Source organism: Staurois parvus, unplaced genomic scaffold (genome assembly GCF_062004578.1).
Source record: "Staurois parvus isolate SC_StPar_1 unplaced genomic scaffold, SC_StPar_1.0 ptg000704l, whole genome shotgun sequence".
Lineage (NCBI taxonomy): Eukaryota > Metazoa > Chordata > Amphibia > Anura > Ranidae > Staurois > Staurois parvus.
Genome location: NW_028318500.1, coordinates 7,896,665 through 7,920,228, shown reverse-complemented (window position 1 = coordinate 7,920,228; position 23,564 = coordinate 7,896,665). Strand labels below are relative to the sequence as shown.

Below are 23,564 nucleotides of genomic sequence, written 5' to 3'. Positions count from 1 at the left end.
TAAGAGCTATAGACATTTTGTTATTATTAGTAGATGTTTATTAGTTTTTACGTCAGTGTATATGACTGTCAGATATTAACAATTTTTGCTTTTGTCCAGATCCTTGTAGGCTGAGTTGTATGGAGCTTTGGCGAAGCAATTGGCAGCTGTCCTGTCACAATTGCAGATATACTGAGCGCAGGTATCACTATAAGCTGTGAAGAGACAATCACACTTCAACAAACATATAATAATATATATATAAAAATAGACAATTTAGAGCTGGAAGTTTGAGATGACAATGTTTCTCTGACAGCCTATTGGACTCTAACATAGGTGCAGAGGTATAGAACGGTGCTGTTCCCCGGTCATTACAGGTGCCCCACACTTCTAGTTGTGTGGAATGCCTGCTTCCCTAGCTACACAGTGTTGTTTTTCTTATTGACTTGTACATACTGTACTGACATATGAGCCAAGGACAGGAAATACAGGGTGCAGTGAGGTCCCTGGAAGTGAGGAATACCTGCAGTGGCTGGGGAATATGACATTTAACCACTTCCCATTCGACGTACGTTTATAAATGTCCTCGGACAGGAAGGGTAAAGCTGCAGCAATGATCAAGGTATCATTTTGTAGCCCCAGCAATTCTGCACTAAGTAAAAGTAATCTAAGTGACTAACAAGCTGCTGGATTAATTTTACCAGCAGTGGAAGGGGGTGCCACCGCCCTCCCACCTGATCGGAGAGCCCGGCAAGGATGCGACTGGTGGCATCCAGCTCTAGGCACACAGTGAGAGGAACAGATGTTGTTCTTCCCACTGTGTGACGTCAGTACAGGGGTGGACTGACCATTTGGAAACTCGGCCACTGCCTGAGGGGTCAGTAGGGGGCCCCATGAGATGCCCCTGGTACCTTTTTCATAAGCTTTTTTTAGTTTGGGCAAGGACAAAGGGGCTCCATGATCCCCTATTGCCCGGGGGCCCCATGAGTTGTCAGTCTGCCCCTGCGTCAGAAACAGGAAGGGACGAGGATTTAATCACTTCCTGTTTTGGTTTGTTTACCTGGCCATTACTGGAGGCAGAGTAGAGATTTGGGGTCTAATAGACCCCAGATCTCTTCATAAAGAGGACCTGTCAACGCCCATGTTATTACAAGGGATGTTGTTTTCCCAAGGGATGTTGTTGTAAAAAATTACAGTGTTAAAAAAAAAATTTAATTAAAATAAATAATAATTTAAAAAAATGTAAAGCGGCCGTTCCCTGTTCCCATGCACAAATGCAATCATGCACGTAGGACCCACACGCATATGTAAATAACAATCGCACCATTCATGAGTTATGGCCACAAACGGAGTGAGAGAACAGGTGTTCCTCCCACTGTGTGATGTCAGAAACAGGAAGGGACAAGGTTTTGATCACTTCCTGTTTTGGTTTGTTCACCTGGCCATTACCGGAGGCAGAGTAGAGATTTGGGGTCTAATAGACCCAAGATCTCTCCATAAAGAGGACTTGTCAACGCCCATGTTATTACAAGGAATGTTGTTCTTTCCTTGTAATAGCAAAACAGTTGATAAAAAAAAAAGTGACAGTGTCAAAATAAAAAAATTTAAATAAATAATAATTTAAAAAAATGTAAAGCGCCCATTTCCCCATGCGCAAAAGCAATCGTGCACGTAGGACCCGCACGCATATGTAAACAACAATCGCACCACACATGAGTTATGGTGACAAACGTTGGAGCGAGAGCAATAATTTTAGCACCAGACCTCTTGTGTAACTCCAAACTAGTAACTTGTAAAGGCTTATAAAGGGTTTCGTATGGAAATGTTTAGGTACTGGAATTTGGCATTGTTCCACGAATAACCGCTGCACAAATATCGTGTGACATAAAAATAAGCAATGCCCACCATTTTGTTCCCTAGGGCCTCTGCTAAAATATATATATAATGTTTGGGGGTTCTAAGTTGTTTTCTAGCAAAAAAAAAGATGTTTTTTACATGTAAGAGAGGAATGCCAGAATTGGCCCAGACTGGAAGATATGGAGAGCTAGAAAGGTAAGAATACAGGATCTTCTACTACAAGTGACCCCGTGGTGATTTACTCATTGGTATTGAGAAATGTTTCTGACTGACACCTTGCTTTCCCTGCTCAAATATTCTTGCTAATCGCTTTTGTTTTTTGTATTTTAAGTGTTAACCATAGACATGAAAAAAAAATTGTTAATTTCATATGTAAATTGATTCATTATTTTTTGTACCAAAAAACATCATCTTAGTGTCATGTACAATGGGACAAAATTGCAGATTACAGATAGTACATTATATATTATAGGACCACTAGCTGCTTTACTTAATTTTGATTTTGACTGCCTTTTATTTAACTCTTGAAAGATAATGCCACCAAAAAATGTTGCTTTGTTCACTTCTGTACCATACACTATAATTAAGTCAATGGTAAATTAATATGGCCATAGCTGAATAGTCAAAATGGCTTAAAGAGTATATAAAAACCAACAATTAATTTCTTATATTTGCTTCCCTTTGGTCTGGTAAATATAGCAATAAATGCGATTTGTAATATCTATATGATAAGTGAAAAAGTACTCTTGATTGCGTAAGATATTAAAAGTTGTTGTGTGTCTTGTGGTCACCTTCTGTGTTATTTCACGGAATCCTCCGAGTGCTTTAGTCACTATGCTATGGAGAAAAGGCGAGTGAGAGGGATTCAGTAGCTGTTCAAAATATACGAGGCAGGGCTGGAACCAATTTTTGTAATTTTAGTCCACAAAAATGTGTGTGGCAACAGTCCACAGTAGGAAATTTGTAACTGAGTGCACTTGTGGATGATCATTGAATTCTTTTCTATATTTGCAGCATAAAAAAGCAATAACTTAAAGCAATAAAAATTGAGGAAATGTGTGTGTATTGCGAAGATGTACTGTATACTTTTTTTTTTAGATTTTGTCCTTACATAGGCTTTGCTTGGTAAACCACATAAGGCAGCACTAAAAAATACTCAAAGTTCTTGAGATTCAGGATCTCCACCATTTGTCTATTAATGAAAGGTGAAATGTTTCTCTCATGCCAGCCCTTTTGAGATCTATGTCTGAAATAAAAATGTTCTACATTGTATTAGGATGAGACCAGCCAAATCAATCATTTAAATTTTCATTTGTTTATATAGTTCCTGCGAAGTAATATCTTACAACCTCTGCTACATTCTCAGCAATATGATTCGTGAACCAATTAAGCATGAAAGAAGATATGCTGGAAAAATCTCTAATAACAAGATAATTGATAAAAGCATTTTCAGTCTTGTTCTAATTTTGGAAAAACTTTTTGAGAATCTGAGAACTCCTTAGTTGGAAGCCCAGCAGAGCAGATATTAAAATGTCTATACCTGTAGACAATTCATTTATCCATAAGCAAGCTGACATACTTACAGGTACAAGTGATAGATGTTCCTGAGCACGAGTAATCGTAGCTTTTTGTATATGGATTATTCGAAAGACCACTACAGCTTGACATGGCCATAGCTTGTGAGTAGCAGTTATCATGGGTTTGGCAGCATCTGCATGAACATCAAAAAATGCACTCAAAGTATTATTATTACAAGTACTCATATAGCACAGTCAATTTATGCAGCGCTTACATATATATTGTACATTCAGATCAGTCTCTAACCCTCAAGGGGCGTACAATCTAAAGTCCCTACCTTACATTCACATACTAGGGCCAATTTAGACAGGATCCAATTAACCTACCAGCATATCTCAAGACAAGTGAGCGCTTAAAACAACTTATAAAATCAATAAGTGAACAAAATTAAATTAAACTAGAAAATAGCAGCTGAACACCAAAAAGGTACCATAAAACCTTCACAATAATCAGAATGCATAAAGGGGGGGAGGTGCAGCGCTAACTTAATAAATATACACTTAAATAGTTACACAAACCAATGTTACGCATTGAGGACCCTAGGAGGACCCTAGGATTATCTGCTTTGAATGCGCATTTGGATTGCGTATCTGGTGAGTGCGCAATCTTTATACCTTTATCACCTCATCCACGAATCCAGGCATTGGAGCTTTTTGAAGACTCTTGGGTTTTGAACACCTTTTGAACACGTTATGGACTATACTCATTTTAGTCACCGTTTTGCACTTTAATAGCACCTTAACATTGGTTTGTGTAACTATTTAAGTGTATATTTATTAAGTTAGCGCTGCACCTCCCCCCCTTTATGCATTCTAACCTACCAGCATGTCTTTGGAGTGTGGGAGGAAACCGGAGTACCCAAATGAAACCCACACAGGGAAAACATGCAAATGCCAGGCTGGTGGTGCCCCTATTGCTGCCCTAAAGTATTGGGGGTATACTGATAAATGTATAACATTGTATAGATTAGATTACTGCTTTTAAATTACATCAGTATAAGGGCTCATGTCAATGATCATTCTTGTCAAACATTGTTTTTTTAATTAAAACACATGCAGCCTTGTTCCAATTGAAAACTCAGCGACTGACAAGAAAAAGCTTCATTTGACTTGTATTGTCTGCAGGTCAGCCCTCAATTGAATATGATGCATTTTTCTGCACTGCACAGCACATCACATCAGCATTGCAGCATGAATGGGGCATAAAAAAATAATTTATTTTCTATGCACCCTAGCAATGACCTGCGTTTATTGACAGCAGAAAATCGAAGGTCACTGCACATAGTGTGAACAATCTCTAAAGTGCACCCTTATGGCAGTTATACACACTCTCGGCGTCTGTGATATCCTCAAATCAATAAATTTGTGCTCCTAAATCAATCCACTTTCATGAAAGCACTCTTTTTATCCATGTGTACCTCAAAAAGAAAACTCTACATAGTGCATTAACCCTATTACATAAGGCAGAAATAAACATAAACCCAGTGCTGGTAAAGTGCCAAACCACCCAGTGTCCACTTCTAAGTGGCTGTATTAAATACCCTTACCTTATTAAAACATGTATATGAATTTAAATCTCATTCCATGGTATTCCACAAAAACTGGTGCTCCAGACTGTCCTTTTCTCCCATCAGTATTACCTCCGAAAGAACGTATAATAGTGTAATATCCTTTTAAATATCAAAAGGTGCTCCCCTTCTCCACAACACTAGTGTAATGTGAATCCACTCCCCACCACCTTCCAAACCATGCACCTTACCGGACTATACAATCCACAAGCATAGATATAAATGGCTTCCCTCGTCCAATATTACTTCCGTACTCAATGTCCGCATGACATCATGATATGGATCAAAAACAAGATCTTATAGTATAGCATGTTCTTCAAAAAGGGTTCTTTTTTGAAGAAGTCGGAAGTGACGAAACGCGTCATCAAGGATGTGACGTTAGACGTAGACTGGAAGTTATGAAGCGGCTATCTTGAGAGAGGTTTTATATGCTGATTGTCGTTTTACTGAGGATACATGATCCCTATATTTGAGTGAAATGTGATTTTATTCCATTTTTGATTGTAAGCACAATTTTAATAGATTAGACCCGTTTTTAAGACATACTATACTTTAAGATCTTGTTTTTGATCCATGTCATGATGCCATGTGGACATTGCGGAAATAATATCGGTTGATGGGATCCATTTATATCTATGCTTGTGGATTGTATAGTCCGGTAAGGTGCATGGTTTGGAAGGTGGTGGGGAGTGGATTCACATTACACTAGTGTGGAGAAGGGGAGCACCTTTTGATATTTAAAAGGATATTACACTATTATAAGTTCTTTCTGAGGTAATACTGATGGGAGAAAAGGACGGTCTGGAGCACCAGTTTTTGTGGAATACCAAGGAATGAAATATAACATTGTATACAAGTTTTAATAAGGTAAGGGTATTTAATGCAGCCACTTAGAAGTGGACACTGGGTGGTTTGGCACTTTACCAGCACTGGGTTTATGTTTATTTTTGCCTTATGTAATAGGGTTAATGCACTATGTAGAGATCTCTTTTTGAGGTACACATGGATAAAAAGAGTGCTTTCATTAACTAGTTGCCGACCGCAGATAGCCGAATGACGGCTAAACTGCGGCCGGCCAGTTCTGAGTGGACGTCATATGACGCCCTCCCAGAACGCGCTCTCCTGCGCGCCCCAGGGGGCGCGCACCCGGCGATCTCCGTGATCGCTGTGTCCTACGGACACAACTGATCACGTGATGTGGTAAAAGGCCAATCATACCGGCCTTTTACCACGTGATCAGCGGTGTCCAATGACACGCTGATCACAGGGAAATGCAAGTGCCGGTTCTCGGCTGCACTTTCCTCACGCTGTCAGATCGTGAGGAAAGTACTGCCGAGAACCAGCAGTTGTCAGAGCGGGGATCGGCACCGATCATCAGGGCACTGATGATCAGTGCCCTGATGATCGGTGCCCAGCAATGCCACCCGCAAGTTCCGCCCACCTGTGCCCAGCAGTGCGCCCACTAGCTCCGCCCACCTGTGCCCAGCAGATCACCCACCTGTGCCCAGCAGTGCACCCACCTGTGCCCAGCAGTGCACCCACCTGTGCCACTCTGCAGTGTCACACACCTGTGCCCAGAAGTGCCACCTACCTGTGCCCAGCAGTGCCACCCACCTGTGCCCACCAGTGTCACCCACCTGTGCCCACCCACCAGTGCCACCCACCAGTGCAGCCCAGCAGTGCTGCCAGTCAGTGCCACCAGTCAGTGCCCAGGGGTTGTGCCAGTCAGTGCCGCCAGTCAGTGCCCAGCAGTGATGCCAGTCAGTGCCGTCTATCAGTACCCATCATCAGTGTCACCTATCAGTGCCGCCTATCAGTGCTGCATATTAGTGCCGCCTATCCGTGACACCTCATTAGTGCTGTCTATCAGTGCCGCCTATCCCTGCCACCTCATTAGTACTGCCTATCAGTGCCCTTTAGTGCTGCCTATCAGTGCCCATCAGTGCCGCCTATCAGTGCCCATCAGTGCTGCCTCATCAACGCACATCAGTGAAGGAGAAAAAATACCTGTTTGAAAAATTTTATAATAGAAACAAAGAAACTTTTTTTTTTTCAAATTTTTTGCACTTTTTTAATTTATAGCGCAAAAAGTAAAGCGCCCAGTGGCGATTAAATACCACCAAAAGAAAGCTCTATTTGTGAGAAAAAAATGATCAAAATTTCATATGGGTACAATTTTGCATGATCGCGCAATTGTCAATCAAAGTGCGGCAGCGCTGAAAGCTGAAAATTGGCCTGGAAAATAAGGGGGTATAAGTGTCTGGTAGGCAAGTGGTTAAGGTTAAGGATTGATTTAGGAGCGCAAATTTATTGATTGGAGGATATCACAGACGCCGAGAGAGTGTTACCTTGACTTTGGACTTTCGGGGGAGAAAGTGGAACTTTTTGAGTCTGGGGTGGCAAAATATAAATATTTTAGGACTATATGTTAGGTTTGGGTAAAACACATTTTTGTTATTGAGTTATACACACTCACACTGATAAAGTACTCTTCATGGCAGGACAGACATCTGTACCTCTAGCAAATTAGCCACACCTGTCTTGTTTCACCTATTTGCCTTTAGCCTGGATTCACATTTCTGCGGTGCGGCATATCGTATGTGATTCGCACAGGAACCGCACCGCATTCCTGTGCAAATCACATGTGAATTCTGTGTGGTGCGATTTGAGCCATACATTTTGTATGACTCAAATCGTACTGCATCCGCACCAAAAAAATGCAGGAGCCTATATTTTGGCCACACTAGAATCAGATCTAATGCATATTTGCACCCATGTGATCCGATTCTGCAAATCGCACCGCGTTTTGCGGACTGATTTCGGGGTGCTGTTAACGTAACATACACACCTGTAGCAGTTTGCATGAATGGGGTGAGATTATGATGCAGTGTGGAATTCGCACAGAAACCGATGTGAATTCCGCACCACATCCGCACCACATCAGTGTGAACTCAGGCTGAATCAAAAAGCATCCCTTTAAGGTCAGTTTAATGAAAAAAAAACAGGTTTGGGGGAGCAGAAACACAGACTAATAAGAGTCCTGCTAGGACAAACCAGATGTGAAATGAAGACACACCAAACCAGGTTCACCAGGACAGGAAAACACCAGCAGCAATTAAAGCTGAACTCCATGCACCAAAATGATAAAGTGATTGTAAAGGTAGAAGGTTTTTTTTTACCTTAAGGCATTCTCTGCATTGAGATAAAAAAACTTCTGTGTGCAGCTCCCACCCCTCCCCCAGCCCCCCCTCTTACCTGAGCCCGATCTTGACCCATCGATGTGCACGATAGCTGCGGCTCTCTCTATCCTCACTGGACTTGGAGGCAGCAGCGGGAGCCATTGGCTTCTGCTGCTGTCAGTCACAGCCTGTGGGGAGATAGCTGGGGATGGGGCTGAGCCACGCTGTGTGTTCTATGGACACACAGCAGAGCTCAGGACGGAGCCCACACGCGTGCCCTCATAGCAAGTGGCTTGCTCTGGGAGCACATGACATGGGGGAGGAGCTAGGGGTGCGGGTGAGGACACTAGAAGAGGGCCGGGGCTGCTCTGTGCCATTGCACAGAGCAGGTAAGTATGACATTTTTTTTTTAATTTTAAATTTTCAATCACTTTAATATATATATGTTCCTACAAAAAGCCAAAAAGGATATAAACCCACTTTCTGCATCAAATGCATTTACAAACCCTACTATTACCTTTTAAAACTAGCAGCATCACTGTGTTGTACATTGCCTGTGCAGAGAGCAGGGCTGTAGGAGGTACCCAGTAGGCTCCACCCACTACACGCTGCCAGCAGAAATCTACAGGAGGGGGCGGATACAAGACCAGTTACTCTGCACAAGGGGAGAGAGCAGCAGTGACTGGTCTTTATTACAGGACGCTCCTACACAGAGGCAAAGGGTCACAGTGGTATACTGCACAGATCTGCAAGAAATACACAAAGCAAAACAAGAATAGGAAGAATACACAGGACTCTTGTATTTAGATGATATTTGCTGAATGCAGAGTTCAGCTTTAAAACCTCATGACCGTATTAACCCTTGCTCATTCTACTAGAAAAAAAAGTGTTGCTTTTTAAAGATATTTCCTCTTATCTTTTTTGTACTTCTAGTCCTTCATCCCTGAGACAGGAAGTGAGTAGAAATCTCTACAAAAGAGATAAAAAAATCAGAAAGTATATTCCTTCCCAACGCTATCCTACTTTTTACAAAATGGCTTGAGATAAGCACTGGGCACTAAAAATATCCTTATTCTCCAAAAATAATCCATACACAATCACTGCTTAATGGTCCTTCCTGTAATCTATTTTTAATAAATCATTTTTCATTTTTGTTTGCCTTTATAATGTCCTCTATGATCTCCCAAACCACTCCTTTCCCACATCATTTCTGCTTCTGTGGAACAAACAGTACTTATTAGTTGTGGTCATGTGCACTACTCTATGCACACTAACAGTGTGCAGTTCCGGCACTTCCAGCTGGTCGTACAATGACAATGTACAGTATATAATGACAAGGTATGCTGGAGGGTCTATTGATGCTGGCTACTGGGGGGATCTAGGTTGCTGGAGGGAATCTATTTTTGCAGGGGGTCTATTGTTGCTGGAGAGGTCTATTGTTGCTGGCGGGGGATATATTTTTGCTAGAGATCGGTCTTGTGTTGCTGGGGATCAATCATTGCTGGAAGGGATCTACTGTTGAATGAGCGGTCTATTGCTGGCTGCTGGAGGGTCTATTGATGCTGGCTGTTTGGTGTCTATTGTTGTTGGTGTGGATCTATTGTCACTGGAGGGTCCATTGTTGCTGGGGGCAGCTATTGTTGCTGTGGAGGGCTCATATTGCTGGTTGCTGGGGTATCTATTATTGCTGGAGAGAATCTATGTTGTTGGGGGTCTATTATTGCTGCAGGGGGGAGGTGGGGGGAGGGAGGGAGGGGATTGTCTATTGCTAGCTACAGAGGATCTATTTTATTGCCTTTCTTGTTATCATTAATACATTTCATAAAAATTACTTAGCACTACAAAATGATACTTGGTTCTGTATTCTTTGAAAGGGGTGGCACTGGGAGGTGGTTAGGGGGTGGAACTAAGGAATGGTGCTCCAAGGTGGGCAGGAGGCAGAGACAAGGGGTGACTCAGAAGGGGGGAGTTCCTGCACCTATTCTCTGAGAAAAAAAGCCCTGCATACTACACATCCTATAGTCCTTAGTTCAACTGGGAACAAACAAGAGGCTCCATTCCTACATAAAGTAGGACCATGAAGAATAGAAGTACCAACCCACTATCAGGAAGTCAGATCACTGCAGAATAAAAAAGGAATTTATGAATGTTGAGGGCAATTGAAGGTTTTTTGTTTTTTTACTTAAGAGTACATACTTGTATAGATTTTTAATGTTACTTTTAGCATGAGTTTACCTGTCCAATGTGTCTTTAGGGGTTCCACTTCCTCCTAGTCCACAGTAGCATCCATAGTTGTTAAATTCTGCAAGAGGTGCACTGTTGGGGATGGCACATTTAATCAAACTATGAAACTGCCACAGTGCCCTATTGTAAGGCGAGGCACAGGCACAGGAGACTAAAACACAAAAATGAATACATCAATAAACACAATTATGTCACAAAATATTTTTGTTGAATTCTATAGTTCTTTTATCATATGCAGTCCTGCATATGGTAGTGTAGTGCCATCTAATGGACAACAGTATGTCAGCAGCTGTTGATTTTGTATTGATATTCCTAGCAGATAAAATTTTGTTTCCTGCAGAATGATTTTTACTTTTTTTGCATATGTAATGTTCTTTTGTACCATTTTCCCTCAGCGTACGTCATACATTTTTATTGGTATTAATGTTAAGACATGCATAAATATGGGCTTCCATTTGGACATTTCTTGTCCTGGACACACCTGGAAAGAAAATGAAGGGAGGTGGGGGCATAGCAAAAAACAGAAATAGGTCTTAAGGTGTTACTTAACCCACAAAAGTAAAATCAGTCTGTATATGTAGTAAAGCAAGCTTGATATACTCAATGTAGAACCTAAGAGGTTAATCCTCTGCATTAGGTAAAAACGCTGTTTGATCCTGACTTCTCTGATCCTCACCTTCTTCCAATGCCCCCTCTCTGATAAGACATATTGTGTGGAGACACTCTGCATATGCTCAGCTTGGTGAGTACTGCTAGAGAGGTTTTTTTTTCTTGTGAGAGTGCATGTGATCAGCACAAGACCAATCAGCACTGTCCAGACAGAGGTCAGGGGTTCTGCATCCTCCTGGAGCAGAAAGAAAACTCCTCCTACAAGCTTTAACCAGTGCTCAGCTGAAGTCGCAAAACTGCTCTAACTACTGATGAGAAAAGGTATTTAGCAGTTTATATTTACTAAAATAATTGTATTTCCATGTTCTGTGTACTGTGGGAGACCAGATATAGTGAATGCAGGGTCCTGGGTTTAGTAACACTTTAAACCTTCTCTACTCTATAAAACATATTATTTGTATCTATGTTGAGGGGATTTGCCACACTTTCTGCCCCCATGACCAGGACCGGAAATTAGAGAAATCTGACAAATGAGCACACAGTTTCTATCATATCAAAAACCAAAAAATAAAGCTAAAATCATTCCAACAGGATCATTTTAAAACACAGATAAGCCAAGAGCTGTAAGTTATCAAGCAGACACTAGTTCAGCCACTATAACCACTAATGTACCACTTCTACCTTCAGTGGTCTTCTTTGGAAGATGCTTTGGGCATATTTGTTGTTTTCAGGAACTTGAGCAAGGTGGCCTTAGTCCCACAGGGTACAGCTTTGGCTTGGCACTGGATCAGCAGGATAGTGAAGCTGGCCATACTTTCCTTTTCTAAGGAACTGGTAAAAATTCACTCAGTGGGTGGCCCTGTCTGCCTCTTGCCACCCAACATCGCTTGATTGAAAAATTGAAGGATCTACAGTGGAAAATTGTTAGCCCAAAAGGTGGCTGCATCTGATTAGTCACAGTTAGTGTATTTTGACAGCCGATAGGGCCAAAACAGCTGTCATTTTCAACCATAAGCTCCCAAACTCCAGCAGGAATCATAAAGAGGAAGCCATTTGTCTTGAAAAGTCAGAATGTGAATTGAAGCCTGATGACAAGTGGCTCTAGGTGGACAGCAAACCTGTGGGCATGAAGAAAGGCTGGCAAACGTTTCAATACAAAGGGAACCTGGCTTGCTCTAGGGGGTGAAGGCACTTCAGGTAAGGTTATGAAAAGAACTGCTTATGTAAAAATGTTTATTTATTTATTTCAGGTACTTATATAGCGCCATCAATTTACGCAGCGCTTTACATAAATATATATTGTACATTTTCATCAGTCCCTAACCCTCAAGGGTTGTGCAACCTAAGATCTTGATCCGAGTTTTAGAATTACCATCACAGTTCCAAGACATAAATATTCTATGGGTTAATTTTAAGAATACATTGCATGCATGGCAACCTCCAAAGAGAAGTGTAAAACAACCCTAAAACAAGAATAGAAGGACTATTAACTGGCAACAGGCAATGTTTGGTAATCTCTGCTAAAGGCATGCTGCTAAGAAATGTTTTTACTTTAACATATATCATGCTTTATGTTTTATTTCTTTTCAAGCCCTTTAAATTCAGCTCATTGTAACTATGCAATTTATTTTACTTATATAGCTTACTAATGCAAAGTTTGATCATTTTATTTTTTAAGTAGAGTAAATCGTACCTGCCAGGAAAACAGCAAGGATTCTGAGCATCATGGTGACAGACTCGAACATTTGTCTAACCTTGCTCCTTAAATAGTAAAATGCTGGCCTTCAGATTCCAGGGACATCAAACTCTAAGAACAGACTGTTGCCAAGTGCACATTTTCTCACCTGAGACATGTCAGGTATTACCTTGAACTTGTTTTTTCTGTTATATTTATTTAATATTTGTTGTGAACAGAAGATAGATAACTTTTCCTTTCCAAGATCAATATATACAGTATATACAGTATGTATATATATATATATATATATATATTGGGTATAGAAAAGAATCACCCTTTTTTAAATGATACATAATAATCACATTTTGTTGCTTTGCCACGTGAAATGAAGACAGACACGGTTTTTGTTTCATCCCACTGTATTTACTCATAAAATCCAATTGAAAGATATAACACCAACAAAATATCAAATCAAATATTTTGTTGGTCCACCTTTTGCTTTAATTACAGCCTTTAGTCTGTTGGGATATATCTCTATTAACTTTGCACATCTAGACTTTGAAATATGTGCCCACTCTTCTTTGCAGAACTGCTCAAATTCAATTACATTTGATGGTGACTGTTTGTGGACCTTTTTCTCCTTCAACCACTGTGTGGTCATTTTTGCTGTGTGCTTTAGGCTATTGTCATGTTGGAAGGTAAACCTTCTTCCTATTGACAACTTTCTGGCAGCAGATTTTCCTCAAGAATTTGATGGTATTTTGCCCCATCCATTTTTCCTTCTATCCTGTCAAGTGCTCCAGTCCCTGCAGCAGAGAAACACCCCCCCCCCCCCCCCCATAGCAGGATATTACCACCTCCATGCTTTACTGTAGGAATTGTGTTATGATGGTGAGTTGTATTGGATTTCTGTTTAGTGTCCAGGCCAAATAGATCAATTTTAGTCTCATCTGACCATTACACCTTTTTCCATGTGGCCTCAGAATCTTCAAAGTGCGGTTTGGCAAAGCTCATTGGTGACTGCATGTGGCCTTTCTGGAGGAGCGTTTTTTTTCTTGCAACCCCCCCATACAAGCCACATTTGTGGAGAATTTGTGATATTGTTGTCACATGCACACAATGACCACTCTTTGTCATAAATTCCTGAAACTGCTCCAGAGTTGCTGTAGGTCTCTTGGTAGCCTCTCTGACCAGTTTCCTCCTGGCTCTTTCATCCAGTTTGGAGCGACGTCCCAAATCAGGGAGGGGCTGTGTACTAAATACTTTCCACTTCTTAATAATAGACTTCACTGTGCTTCTAGGCATTGATAAAGCCTTTGAATTTTTTTGTATCCATCTCCTGACTTGTGCCTGTCCACAACTTTATCCCGGAGATCTTTTGACAGTGCCTTGCCACCCATAGTTGCTTGTTTGCTTCACGTTGCACTAGCAGGAACTGAAATGCTCCAGGAAAGCTCTTTTCATACTGAGCTAATCAAAATGACCACAGCTGATCATAACTGAAAGCCAAACGGCTTTGTGTGCCATTGAGAAGCTTATAAGCTACACCTGATTGAGTTTATAAGTCATTTTGAGGAGGAGGTGATGCCTTTTCCAACTCAGTGATTCTGTTTTTTATATTTTTTTCTATCATGTTAGTGTTATATCTTTCACTTGGATGGTAGAAGTTGCACTGAGTGAATACAGCTGGATAAAACAAAAAATGTACATTTCAGGCTGTAAAGCAACACCGTGTGCTTATTTTAAAGGGGGTGATCCTTTTGTATGTATATATATATATATATATTACATTATAAACAAAAAGTATATGATGTCTGTATGTATGTAGGTGTGCTTGTTTGGGTGCTACAAGTGTCTACACTTTTTTTTTTAAATTTGTTTCTGTTAAACAAGCTTCATGGTATGTGTGTTATTTCACTTAGGCAAGACAAAGAATATAATTTTATTCTTCCCTGGAACATCCCTTGCTTAGAGTACATTACAGGGCACAAGAGAAATATTCAGGAACATAGGGTTATGCTGCTGCCTTCAGGAGATTGGACAAAGGAAAGGCAAAACTGTAAAGAAACCCTGAAACCTAAAAGGGGGGGCTCTGATCTAAGGGGGGACTCTGATCTAAGGGAGGATTCTGATCTAAGTAGGGACTCTGATTTAATAGCGGACTGATATAAGAGAAACTTAGGGGAATTTTGATCCCGGGGGAAAAGTTGGGGGGACTTCCGATTTATAGGGGAATTGTGATCTACAAGGGACTCCAATGTAAGAGGGGACTGATCTAAGATAGAATTCTGATCTGAAGAGAGATTATGATCTAAGGGTAGGACTCCCATGTAAGAAAGGACTCTGATGTAAGGACTCTGATCACTTCAATCTAAGAGGGGACTCTGATGTAACAGTAGATTCTGATATAAGGAAGGACTCGGATGTAAAAGGAGATCCTGATATTAGAAGGGACACTGATGTAAAAAGAGATTCTGATATAAGGAGGGACTCCTGAGAGTTCAGTATGCCCTGATAATCAGTGTAGCCCCATCAGTGCCACCTGTCAGTGTCCAGCAATGCCACCTGTCAGTGCCTATTAATGCCACCTGTCAGTGTCACATCAATGCCACATATCAGTGCCCATATGAGCTGCCTTTCAGTGCCACGTATCAGTGTCAGTCAGTGCTGCCTATCAGTACTGCCAATTAGTGCCGCCTATCAGTGCCAGTCAGTGCCACATATCAGTGCCAGTCAGTGCCGCCTATAAGTGTGCATCAGTGCCACCTATCAGTGCCATATATGAGTGCTGCCTTCAGTGCCCATCAGTGATGCCTGTCAATGCCCATCAGTGCCACCTACCAGTGCCTCCTCATCAGTGCCCATCAGTGCCGCCTATCAGTGCTCATCAGTGCAGCCTCATTAGCGCACATCAGTGAAGGAGAAAAATCACTTATTTACAAAATTTTATAACAGAAACTAAGAAAAAATGTTTTTTTTCAAAATTTTCAGTTGTTTTTGGTTTGTTTAGCAAAAATAAAAAACCCAGAGGTGATTAAATACCACCCAAAGAAAGCTCTATCTGTCTCAAAAAAATTATAAAGTTTCATATGGGTACAGTGTTGCATGACCGCGCAGTTGTCATTCAAAGTGCGACAGCACTGAAAGCGGAAAATTAGCCTAGGCAGGAAGGGGGTATAAGTGCCCTGTAGGCAAGGGGTTAATCAGTACAGTTTTGTCCGAAAATACAAAACAAATACATTACATCGCTTTGAAATTTTAATTCTGTCGTGCAAGAATTTTTATAACTTTAGTAACCTTTTCACATCTGATATGAGACCAGCATGCAAAAAAAAACCCATGGCCAGTCATTTGTCTGATATTCTCATTGTGTGTACTGGCTGCACTGTGTGCACTGGCTTTGTACTGGCTGTACTGTGTGCGCTGGCTTTGTACTGGCTGCACTGTGTGCACTGGCTTTGTACTGGCTGTACTGTGTGCACTGGCTTTGTACTGGCTGTACTGTGTGCACTGGCTTTGTACTGGCTGTACTGTGTGCACTGGCTTTGTACTGGCTGTAATGTGTCTATCAGGAAATGGAAACCAGGATCAACCCGCCAGATGAAAGCAGTCTGGGTGCTACACTTTCATGGTTCATCATGGTTCTCAGATAATTCTTTATCAGTGCCAATTTGCTGAACAAACTTTCTCCTGAACAATTAGTACAAATCATGCTCAAATATATTTTAAGACCTACATTAACACCTGGAAAGGTATCAGCTAGCTCTTCATCATGTAATAAAACTGCCTGTTAAGATGGAGTGAGACATGGCTGGAGCTTAACAAAGGCTGCAAACTGAACAATTTTCTCAATAAATACAGTACTGAAGTCTTGAGGGAAAGCACTAATAGGTTTCTTAAGCCTGGTACACACCATGAGAATATCTGATGAATTATCGTTCATTTTTTTTTTTGTTTAATGCTAGTCTCATATTGAAAATGAAGAGGTTACTAAAGTTATGGAAATTCTTGTACGTTAGAATACAGCTTTGGAAGTGATGTAATGTGTTGTATTGTATTGTATTGTGTTGTATTGTAATGTATTGTGTTGTATTGTATTGTGTTGTATTGTGTTGTATTGTATTGTGTTGTATTGTATTGTGTTGTATTGTATTGTAATGTATTGTGTTGTGTTGTATTGTATTGTAATGTATTCTGTTGTTTCTGAGCATGCGTGGTCTTGCTCTTCTGATTTTTTCAGATGAACATTGTACTGATCAAATGAAAACTGTACAATCTGGTATTGTACGTGCTTGTCCCTTCAAATAATTTTGGACAAAAGCTGTGTACTAACGATCAGATTTGAAAGCGGTATTTTTCATCCAATTTTCTTATCATCTGTACTAGGCTTTAGTCTCAGTTTTTATCTCTGCATCAGGTAAACTACAAGTCAACTATTACTTTGAAACGCTCATACTCTGATTGGTAAGCTATGCTGCACTCTTGTAAGGCAAAAGAAAACTCATCTAAAAAAACATTGAAAGTTTCACATCTGATTTTTTTTTCTCTGAGACTGATGCTGGCTTTGCATCATATTGCTTTTTTCTCTTTTTTGACCTGATAGTAGTTGATTTGTAGTCTGCATTGCAACAGTAGTTTCTGGCATCTGGTTGCAGCTCTTTATACATATCTGACAGAAGCCCCCATCCCTTTCTTTGCCTCTGAAGCCAGGCTTAACTGTTCTGTATGCTGACACCAACCAACACTTTATTTATTTTAATAAACACATTTTTATAATTCTTACTTTTTTTTTTTCATAAAGGAAGTCTGGGGTTGAATCTCCCCCCCCCCCCCCGGCAGGTGCCCCGTTATAAATCCGGCACTGGCGGCCAACTTGTGTTCCTGTACACAGGCCCATTGCATTTTGGGACTGACTGAATCTGTAAACACTGTTCCTGAAATTACGGGGAAACATTTAGATAGAAAATCCATTGCAGTGTAGATGATAGACCTCATAACACTATATTTTAGTTCAGCTACAATTTATTATTGCTGTCTATTAAACTTTCTATCTGTGACAAGTGTGCTTACAAATAAGACACGCTCACGGGAAAGTGAGCATATATTTTTATCTTTTACTGCAGTGTTTAACTAAAAATATTTTTTATGTTATTTTTCATGATTTCTAAATGTTTGTTTTTACTATTTACATATAAATATGGGTTTGTTTGTTTTTCTTTAAATTAACCACTGCATTAAACTTTGTATTTGATTCAAGATCTCTGCTTCTGTATCTATACCAAAGAACTAAAGATACAGGGGTACCTTGGTTTATGAACGCCTCGGTTAACGTAATTTTCGGTTTACAAATGAAAATCCATTGAAAATAATACAAACGGATTACTTGGTTTTCAATGCATTTACAGTTTTTTTTAATCATGTCCCTGTACAGTATTTATGCCTTTAAAGTGCACTTTAAAAAGAGTTTTGAACAGATAAGACTTTTTTGACTTTTTTCTGACCTCCGGAATGGATTAATTGGTTTTCATTGCATTATGAATTAATTATTAATCATGTCCCTGTACAGTATTTATGTCTTTAAAGTGCACTTTATAAAGAGTTTTGAACAGATGAAAGACTTTTTTTTTACTTTTTTCTGACCACAGGAATTGATTAATTGGTTTTCATTGCATTCCTATAGGAAACCGTGTTTTGGATTATGAATGTTTCACAATACGAAAAGTCCCGCAGAACGCATTAAATTCGTAAACCGAGGTACGCCTGTGTATTGAATCCTATCAGTGTTTGTTTCTCTATTCAGGTGTTTTTCTTCATTTTCACCTAGTGATCTTGCCAGTAACATAGTTCCTGTCATAGGGTGACAGCACTCAATTTTTTTTTTCAGGCTTTTTCGTCTTTTTTTTAAATTTGATAATCTTGCCAGTAACACGTTTCCTGTCCTAGGATGACAACACTCACTTACTGTACTGCAGGGGTGTTGTTTTGCTTGGTGTCTAGTAAAGGTTACTTTGCATTACAAACAAGGAAACATAGAACTCTCTAGTGTTTTATGTGCTTTTACTAAATGAAAATGTTGTACATAGAAACAATTACAATTATGAATACAACACGAGACTGGTAAATATACCATCAACATCATGGTTGCCCCAAACTGCCAGTTGTATCTGTAAGACTAGATGTCCGGGGCAGCCCACTCCCCCTTGCATAAGATGTCAAGGGTCCCCCACCCTCCCTTACATAACAGTGCACTCCCCCTTAACTTGTAATGCTGCTGGGAAGAAGCTGGGGGTGTAGCTGAGAAGCAGAAAGAGCAGGGTCTGGAGGAAGACCTGAGGAGGGCTGGAGTTTGCTGAATGCGGAGACCAGGGGAGGCGCAGACACGGGGGTGCTGAGGGATGTTTAGAGAGGCACAGAATCTGTAGGATGAGTTCTGTCCTGCTCACTGCTGATGACTGCTCAGGTGGAGAAGAGGGTGGGGGGCAGAGAGGAGGCCCTCCACAGCTGCACAGAGAAATGCAGGATTGGCAGAGGAGTTCTGTCCTCCTTTCTGCTGCCTACTGCTGAGACAAGGTGGGGATGGAGACGAGGGGGTTGCTGCAGCTGCAGCAGAGGTGCAAGGGCCACATGAAAGTGCCTGGAGGGCCAAATTTGGCCTGCGGGCTTTGTGTTTGACACATGTGCTGTACTGTATACACTATATTGCCAAAAGTATTGGGATACCCCTCCGAATCATTGGATTCAGGTGTTTCAATCACCTCCATGGCCACAGGTGTATAAAACCAAGCACCTAGGCATGCAGACTGCTTCTACAAACATTTGTGAAACAATGGGTTGCTCACAGAACCTCAGTGAATTCAAGTGTGGTACCGTGATAGGTCGCCACCTGTGCAATAAGCCCATCCGTGAAATTTCCTTGCTACTAAATATTCCACATTCAATTGTTAGTGGCATTATAACAAAGTGGAAGCAACTGAGAACAATAGTAACTCAGCTATCAAGTGGTAGGCCATGTAAAATGACAGAGGTCTCCAACTGTCTGCAGAGTCAATAGCTAAAGACCTCCAAACTTCATGTGGCCTTCAGATTAGCATAACAACAGTGTGTAGAGAGCTTCATGGAATGGGTTTCCATGGCTGAGCAGCTGCATCCAAGCCTTACATCACCAAGTACATTGCAAAGTGTTAGATGCAGTGGGGTAAAGCATGGCGCCACTGGACATGTTCTCTGGAGTGACCAATCACGCTTCTCTATCTGGCAATCCAATGAACATACAGTTGTGGCCAAAATTATTCAACCCCCACTGAAATTGAGTGTTTTGGCCAGTTTGACATTGCTTTTGATCATTCAGTCATCTTGCTTACATTTACATTAAAGAGGCACTTGTAGGTCAGACAAATATAACATAACAGTTATAATGAAATAACCACAAATGTCTTTTCTGTGCTCACAGCATTATCAGTTTTATTCAACCCCCAAGTGACATTCAATCTTAGTACTTAGTACAGCATCCTTTTACAGTTATAACAGCTTTTAAACGTGAAGCATAGCTTGACACAAGTGTCTTGCAGCGATCTACGGGTATCTTCGCCCATTCTTCATGGGCAAAGGCCTCCAGTTCAGTCACATTCTTAGGCTTGCGCACTGCAACTGCTTTCTTTAAGTCCCACCAGAGGTTCTCAATCGGATTTAAGTCTGGTGACTGCGATGGCCACTCCAAAATGTTCCAGCCTTTCCTCTGCAACCATGCTCTAGTGGACTTGGAGGTATGCTTGGGATCATTGTCCTGTTGAAAGGTCCAACGTCTCCCAAGCCTCAGGTGTGTGACGGACTGCATCACGTTTCCATCCAATATCTCCTGGTACTGAAGAGAATTCATGGTACCTTGCACACGCTGAAGCTTCCCTGTACCTGCAGAAGCAAAACAGCCCCAAAGCATGATTGACCCTCCACCATGCTTCACAGTAGGCAAGGTGTTCTTTTCATCATAGGCCTTGTTCTTCCTCCTCCAAACATAGCGTTGATCCATGGGCCCAAACAGTTCTAATTTTGTTTCATCAGTCCACAGAACACTATCCCACAACTTTTGTGGTTTGTCCACATGGCTTTTGGCATACTGCAGTCGACTCTTCTTATTCTTTGGAGACAGCAAGGGGGTACGCCTGGGAGTTCTGGCACGGAGGCCTTCATTACGCAGTGTGCGTCTTATTGTCTGGGCTGAAACTTCTGTACCCACATCTGACAAATCTTTTCTCAGTTCCTCAGCAGTCACACGGGGACTTCTCTCCACTCTACGCTTCAGGTAGCGCACAGCAGTCGAAGTCAGCATCTTCTTTCTGCCACGACCAGGTAGCGTTTCAACAGTGCCCTTTGCCTTGAATTTGCGAATGATGCTTCCTAAGGTGTCTCTTGGTATGTTTAACATCTTTGCAATCTTCTTATAGCCATTGCCCTTCCTGTGAAGAGAAATCACCTCTTCTCTTGTCTTCCTGGACCATTCTCTTGCCTTCACCATGTTTGTAACCACACCAGTAAATGTCTAGAAGGAGCTGAGTATCACAGTCATTTTAAAGCTGCCTAATTGGTGCTTATTATGCTTGATTGCTGCTCGGTGACATCCACAGGTGTTTTCAATACCTGATGGAAAGCACCTGTATGAACCTCTGTTCTTCAGAGTGGTAGTCTTTAAGGGGTTGAATAATTGTGGCAATGAAGAAACCACATAAGAACCATTTACTACTGTATTACATAAACAATTGATGTCATTTTAGTTGCATTTGGGTAGTTACAACGTCCTTGTAGGATTTGATTCTGAATACAATTCCAAATGTACACTATAGTCCCTAAACCCCTTTACAGCATTGGGGGTTGAATAATTTTGGCCACAACTGTATCTGAGTTTGGCGTTTGCCAGAACAGTATTTTCCTGACTGCACTGTGTCAAGTGTAAAGTTTGGTGGAGGGGGGATTATGGTGTGAGGTTGTTTTTCAGGGGTTGGGCTTGCCCCTTAGTTCCAGTGAAGGGAACTCTTAAGGTGTCAACATACCAAACATTTTGGACAATTTCATGCTCCCAACTTTGTGGGAACAGTTTGGGGATGGCCCCTTCTTGTCCAACATGACTACACACCAGTGAACAATGCAATGTCCAAAAACACGTGGATGAGCGAGTTTGGGATGGAGGAACTTGACTGGCTTGCACAGAGTCCTGACCTCAACCCGATAGAACACCTTTGGAATGAATCAGAGCAGAGCCAGGCATTCTTGTCCGACATCAGTGTCTGACCTCACAAATGCTCTTCTGAAAGAATGGTCAAACATTCCCATAGACACACTCCTAAACCTTGTGGACAGCCTTCCCAGAAGAGTTGAAGCTGTTATAGCTGCAAAGGGTGGGCCAACTCAGTATTGAACCCTACGGACTAAGCCTGGGATGCCATTAAAGTTCATGTGTGTGTAAAGGCAGACCGACCAATACTTTGGGCAATATAGTGTACATGGGGAAGTAGTATTTTCTTACTAGGCTACTAAATCCTGATTTGGACAACAAAACACCTCCCCTTTATCTCCTTCACATCGAGAGTGTTCTTCAGTCTGCAGAAAGAACTGGGTAGGTCTGAAAAAAATGGGCGTTCGGTGCAGAATAGGCACAGTCAACAGGAAGTTAGGCTTTTACTGGATTTCAGCCAAATCAACATGTTTAATTTTGCAATTATCATAGATTTAGTAAATATTCTGCCCCTATGTAAATATACTATATATTCACAAACTACTCATAGAAATGCTTTTTTGTTCTTAATTTACACCTTTGATAACATAATTTACATGAAATAGATCACATAAGGCCAAACAATGAAGTGGTTCAGTCTTAAACTGCCTAAGGGGTTCTTTAGTGTTTGAGCAGTAAAGATGTGGAACTCCTGCCTAAGGGGTTCTTTAATGTTTGAGCAGTAAAGATGTGGAACTCACTTCAGCAGGGAGTGTAGATAAATTCAAAAAACGTTTATATGTGATTCTTAGCGAATACAATGTACAGGGGTATGAAAAATCATAGTGACATAAACAAAAACACACTCATCCCCTCCCATGTGCCTATATAACCCCACCCTGTCCATGAGGTTCCAGTTTTTTTAGCAAGCAGATGACAGAGAAAAGAGGGTAGGGACCTATGTTGTGTACTGTGCTCTAAGAATCTACAGGTATAACAAAATTCATATTATTTTAACAGTACAGTACAGGACCCAGGAATCAATTCTTAGACCATTAGGACATCCCCAAGCAATAATTCAAGGTGGAAAGCAAATTAACCAAAACAGCTGCAACAGGGCCACAGGAAAAAATCAAGAAGGGTCATCAGACCGAAAGACAGTTGACAACAGAAGCACCTTGCGTCTGAAGCTCAGATCAGCAGAGGCTAAAACAACTACCTTTCAAATAAATGGTTTTAAAAAACGTGAACAGAGAAACAGGTTGTTCTGCAAATTGTGAGAAAAAATAGGTGCTAAATACTGTGGAAAGTCCCAACATCTTTGACATAATGGGCTCAGGAAAAAGGAGGGGCTCATTCCCTGAGGGTCGAAACCTTTAAAAATGGGAAAATGACCACCCACATGGGTGAAAGAAGAGAGACCACCCAGTGAGGAAACAGAGCAGGGTCAGTTCCCTGAGAAGATGTGGCAGGTAGCCATAAATGACAGCCCTGAACCCATTCATAAGTATATTGTTTGTCATGCCAAGGCAGGACTTGGGGAGGGAGAATGACATTCTGAGTTCAAAGCTCAGAACAGAGTTTGAGGGTTGTAAGCCATGTATTATGGCAATAAGGGGTAACAGGGGCTCTAGATAGTGGAACTAATCCGTAGTGAGGAGGAAAGTC

General features: G+C 41.2%; 1 protein-coding gene and 1 long non-coding RNA gene across 2 annotated transcripts; one reads left to right on the top strand and one right to left on the bottom strand.

Moving 5' to 3' along the window:
* PLA2G1B (phospholipase A2 group IB) lies at positions 1–12,819 on the bottom strand. The gene is made up of 4 exons (XM_089653301.1): positions 12,707–12,819; positions 10,396–10,555; positions 3,420–3,547; positions 1–194 (listed from the first exon to the last, which is right to left on the bottom strand). The coding sequence occupies exons 1-4, from the start codon at positions 12,756–12,758 to the stop codon at positions 76–78; spliced, it is 459 nt and encodes a 152-aa protein (XP_089509427.1). The 5' UTR covers positions 12,759–12,819; the 3' UTR covers positions 1–75.
* Positions 12,600–23,253, top strand: LOC149445984 (uncharacterized). Its single transcript, XR_016306303.1, has 3 exons — positions 12,600–12,871; positions 18,372–18,445; positions 22,917–23,253. It is a non-coding gene; the product is annotated as an uncharacterized LOC149445984 (long non-coding RNA).
* Positions 23,254–23,564: the final 311 nt, after the last annotated feature.

Excerpts from the sequence above, each read along its gene's own strand:
- PLA2G1B (XM_089653301.1), bottom strand. The coding sequence starts at position 12,758 with ATGTTCGAGTCTGTCACCATGATGCTCAGAATCCTTGCTGTTTTCCTG. Across the intron at positions 3,548-10,395 it reads CCTAAAGACACATTGGACAG|ATGCTGCCAAACCCATGATA; the intron begins GTAAACTCATGC and ends ATGTTCATGCAG. Across the intron at positions 195-3,419 it reads AACATCTATCACTTGTACCT|CTTATAGTGATACCTGCGCT; the intron begins GTAAGTATGTCA and ends GTCTCTTCACAG.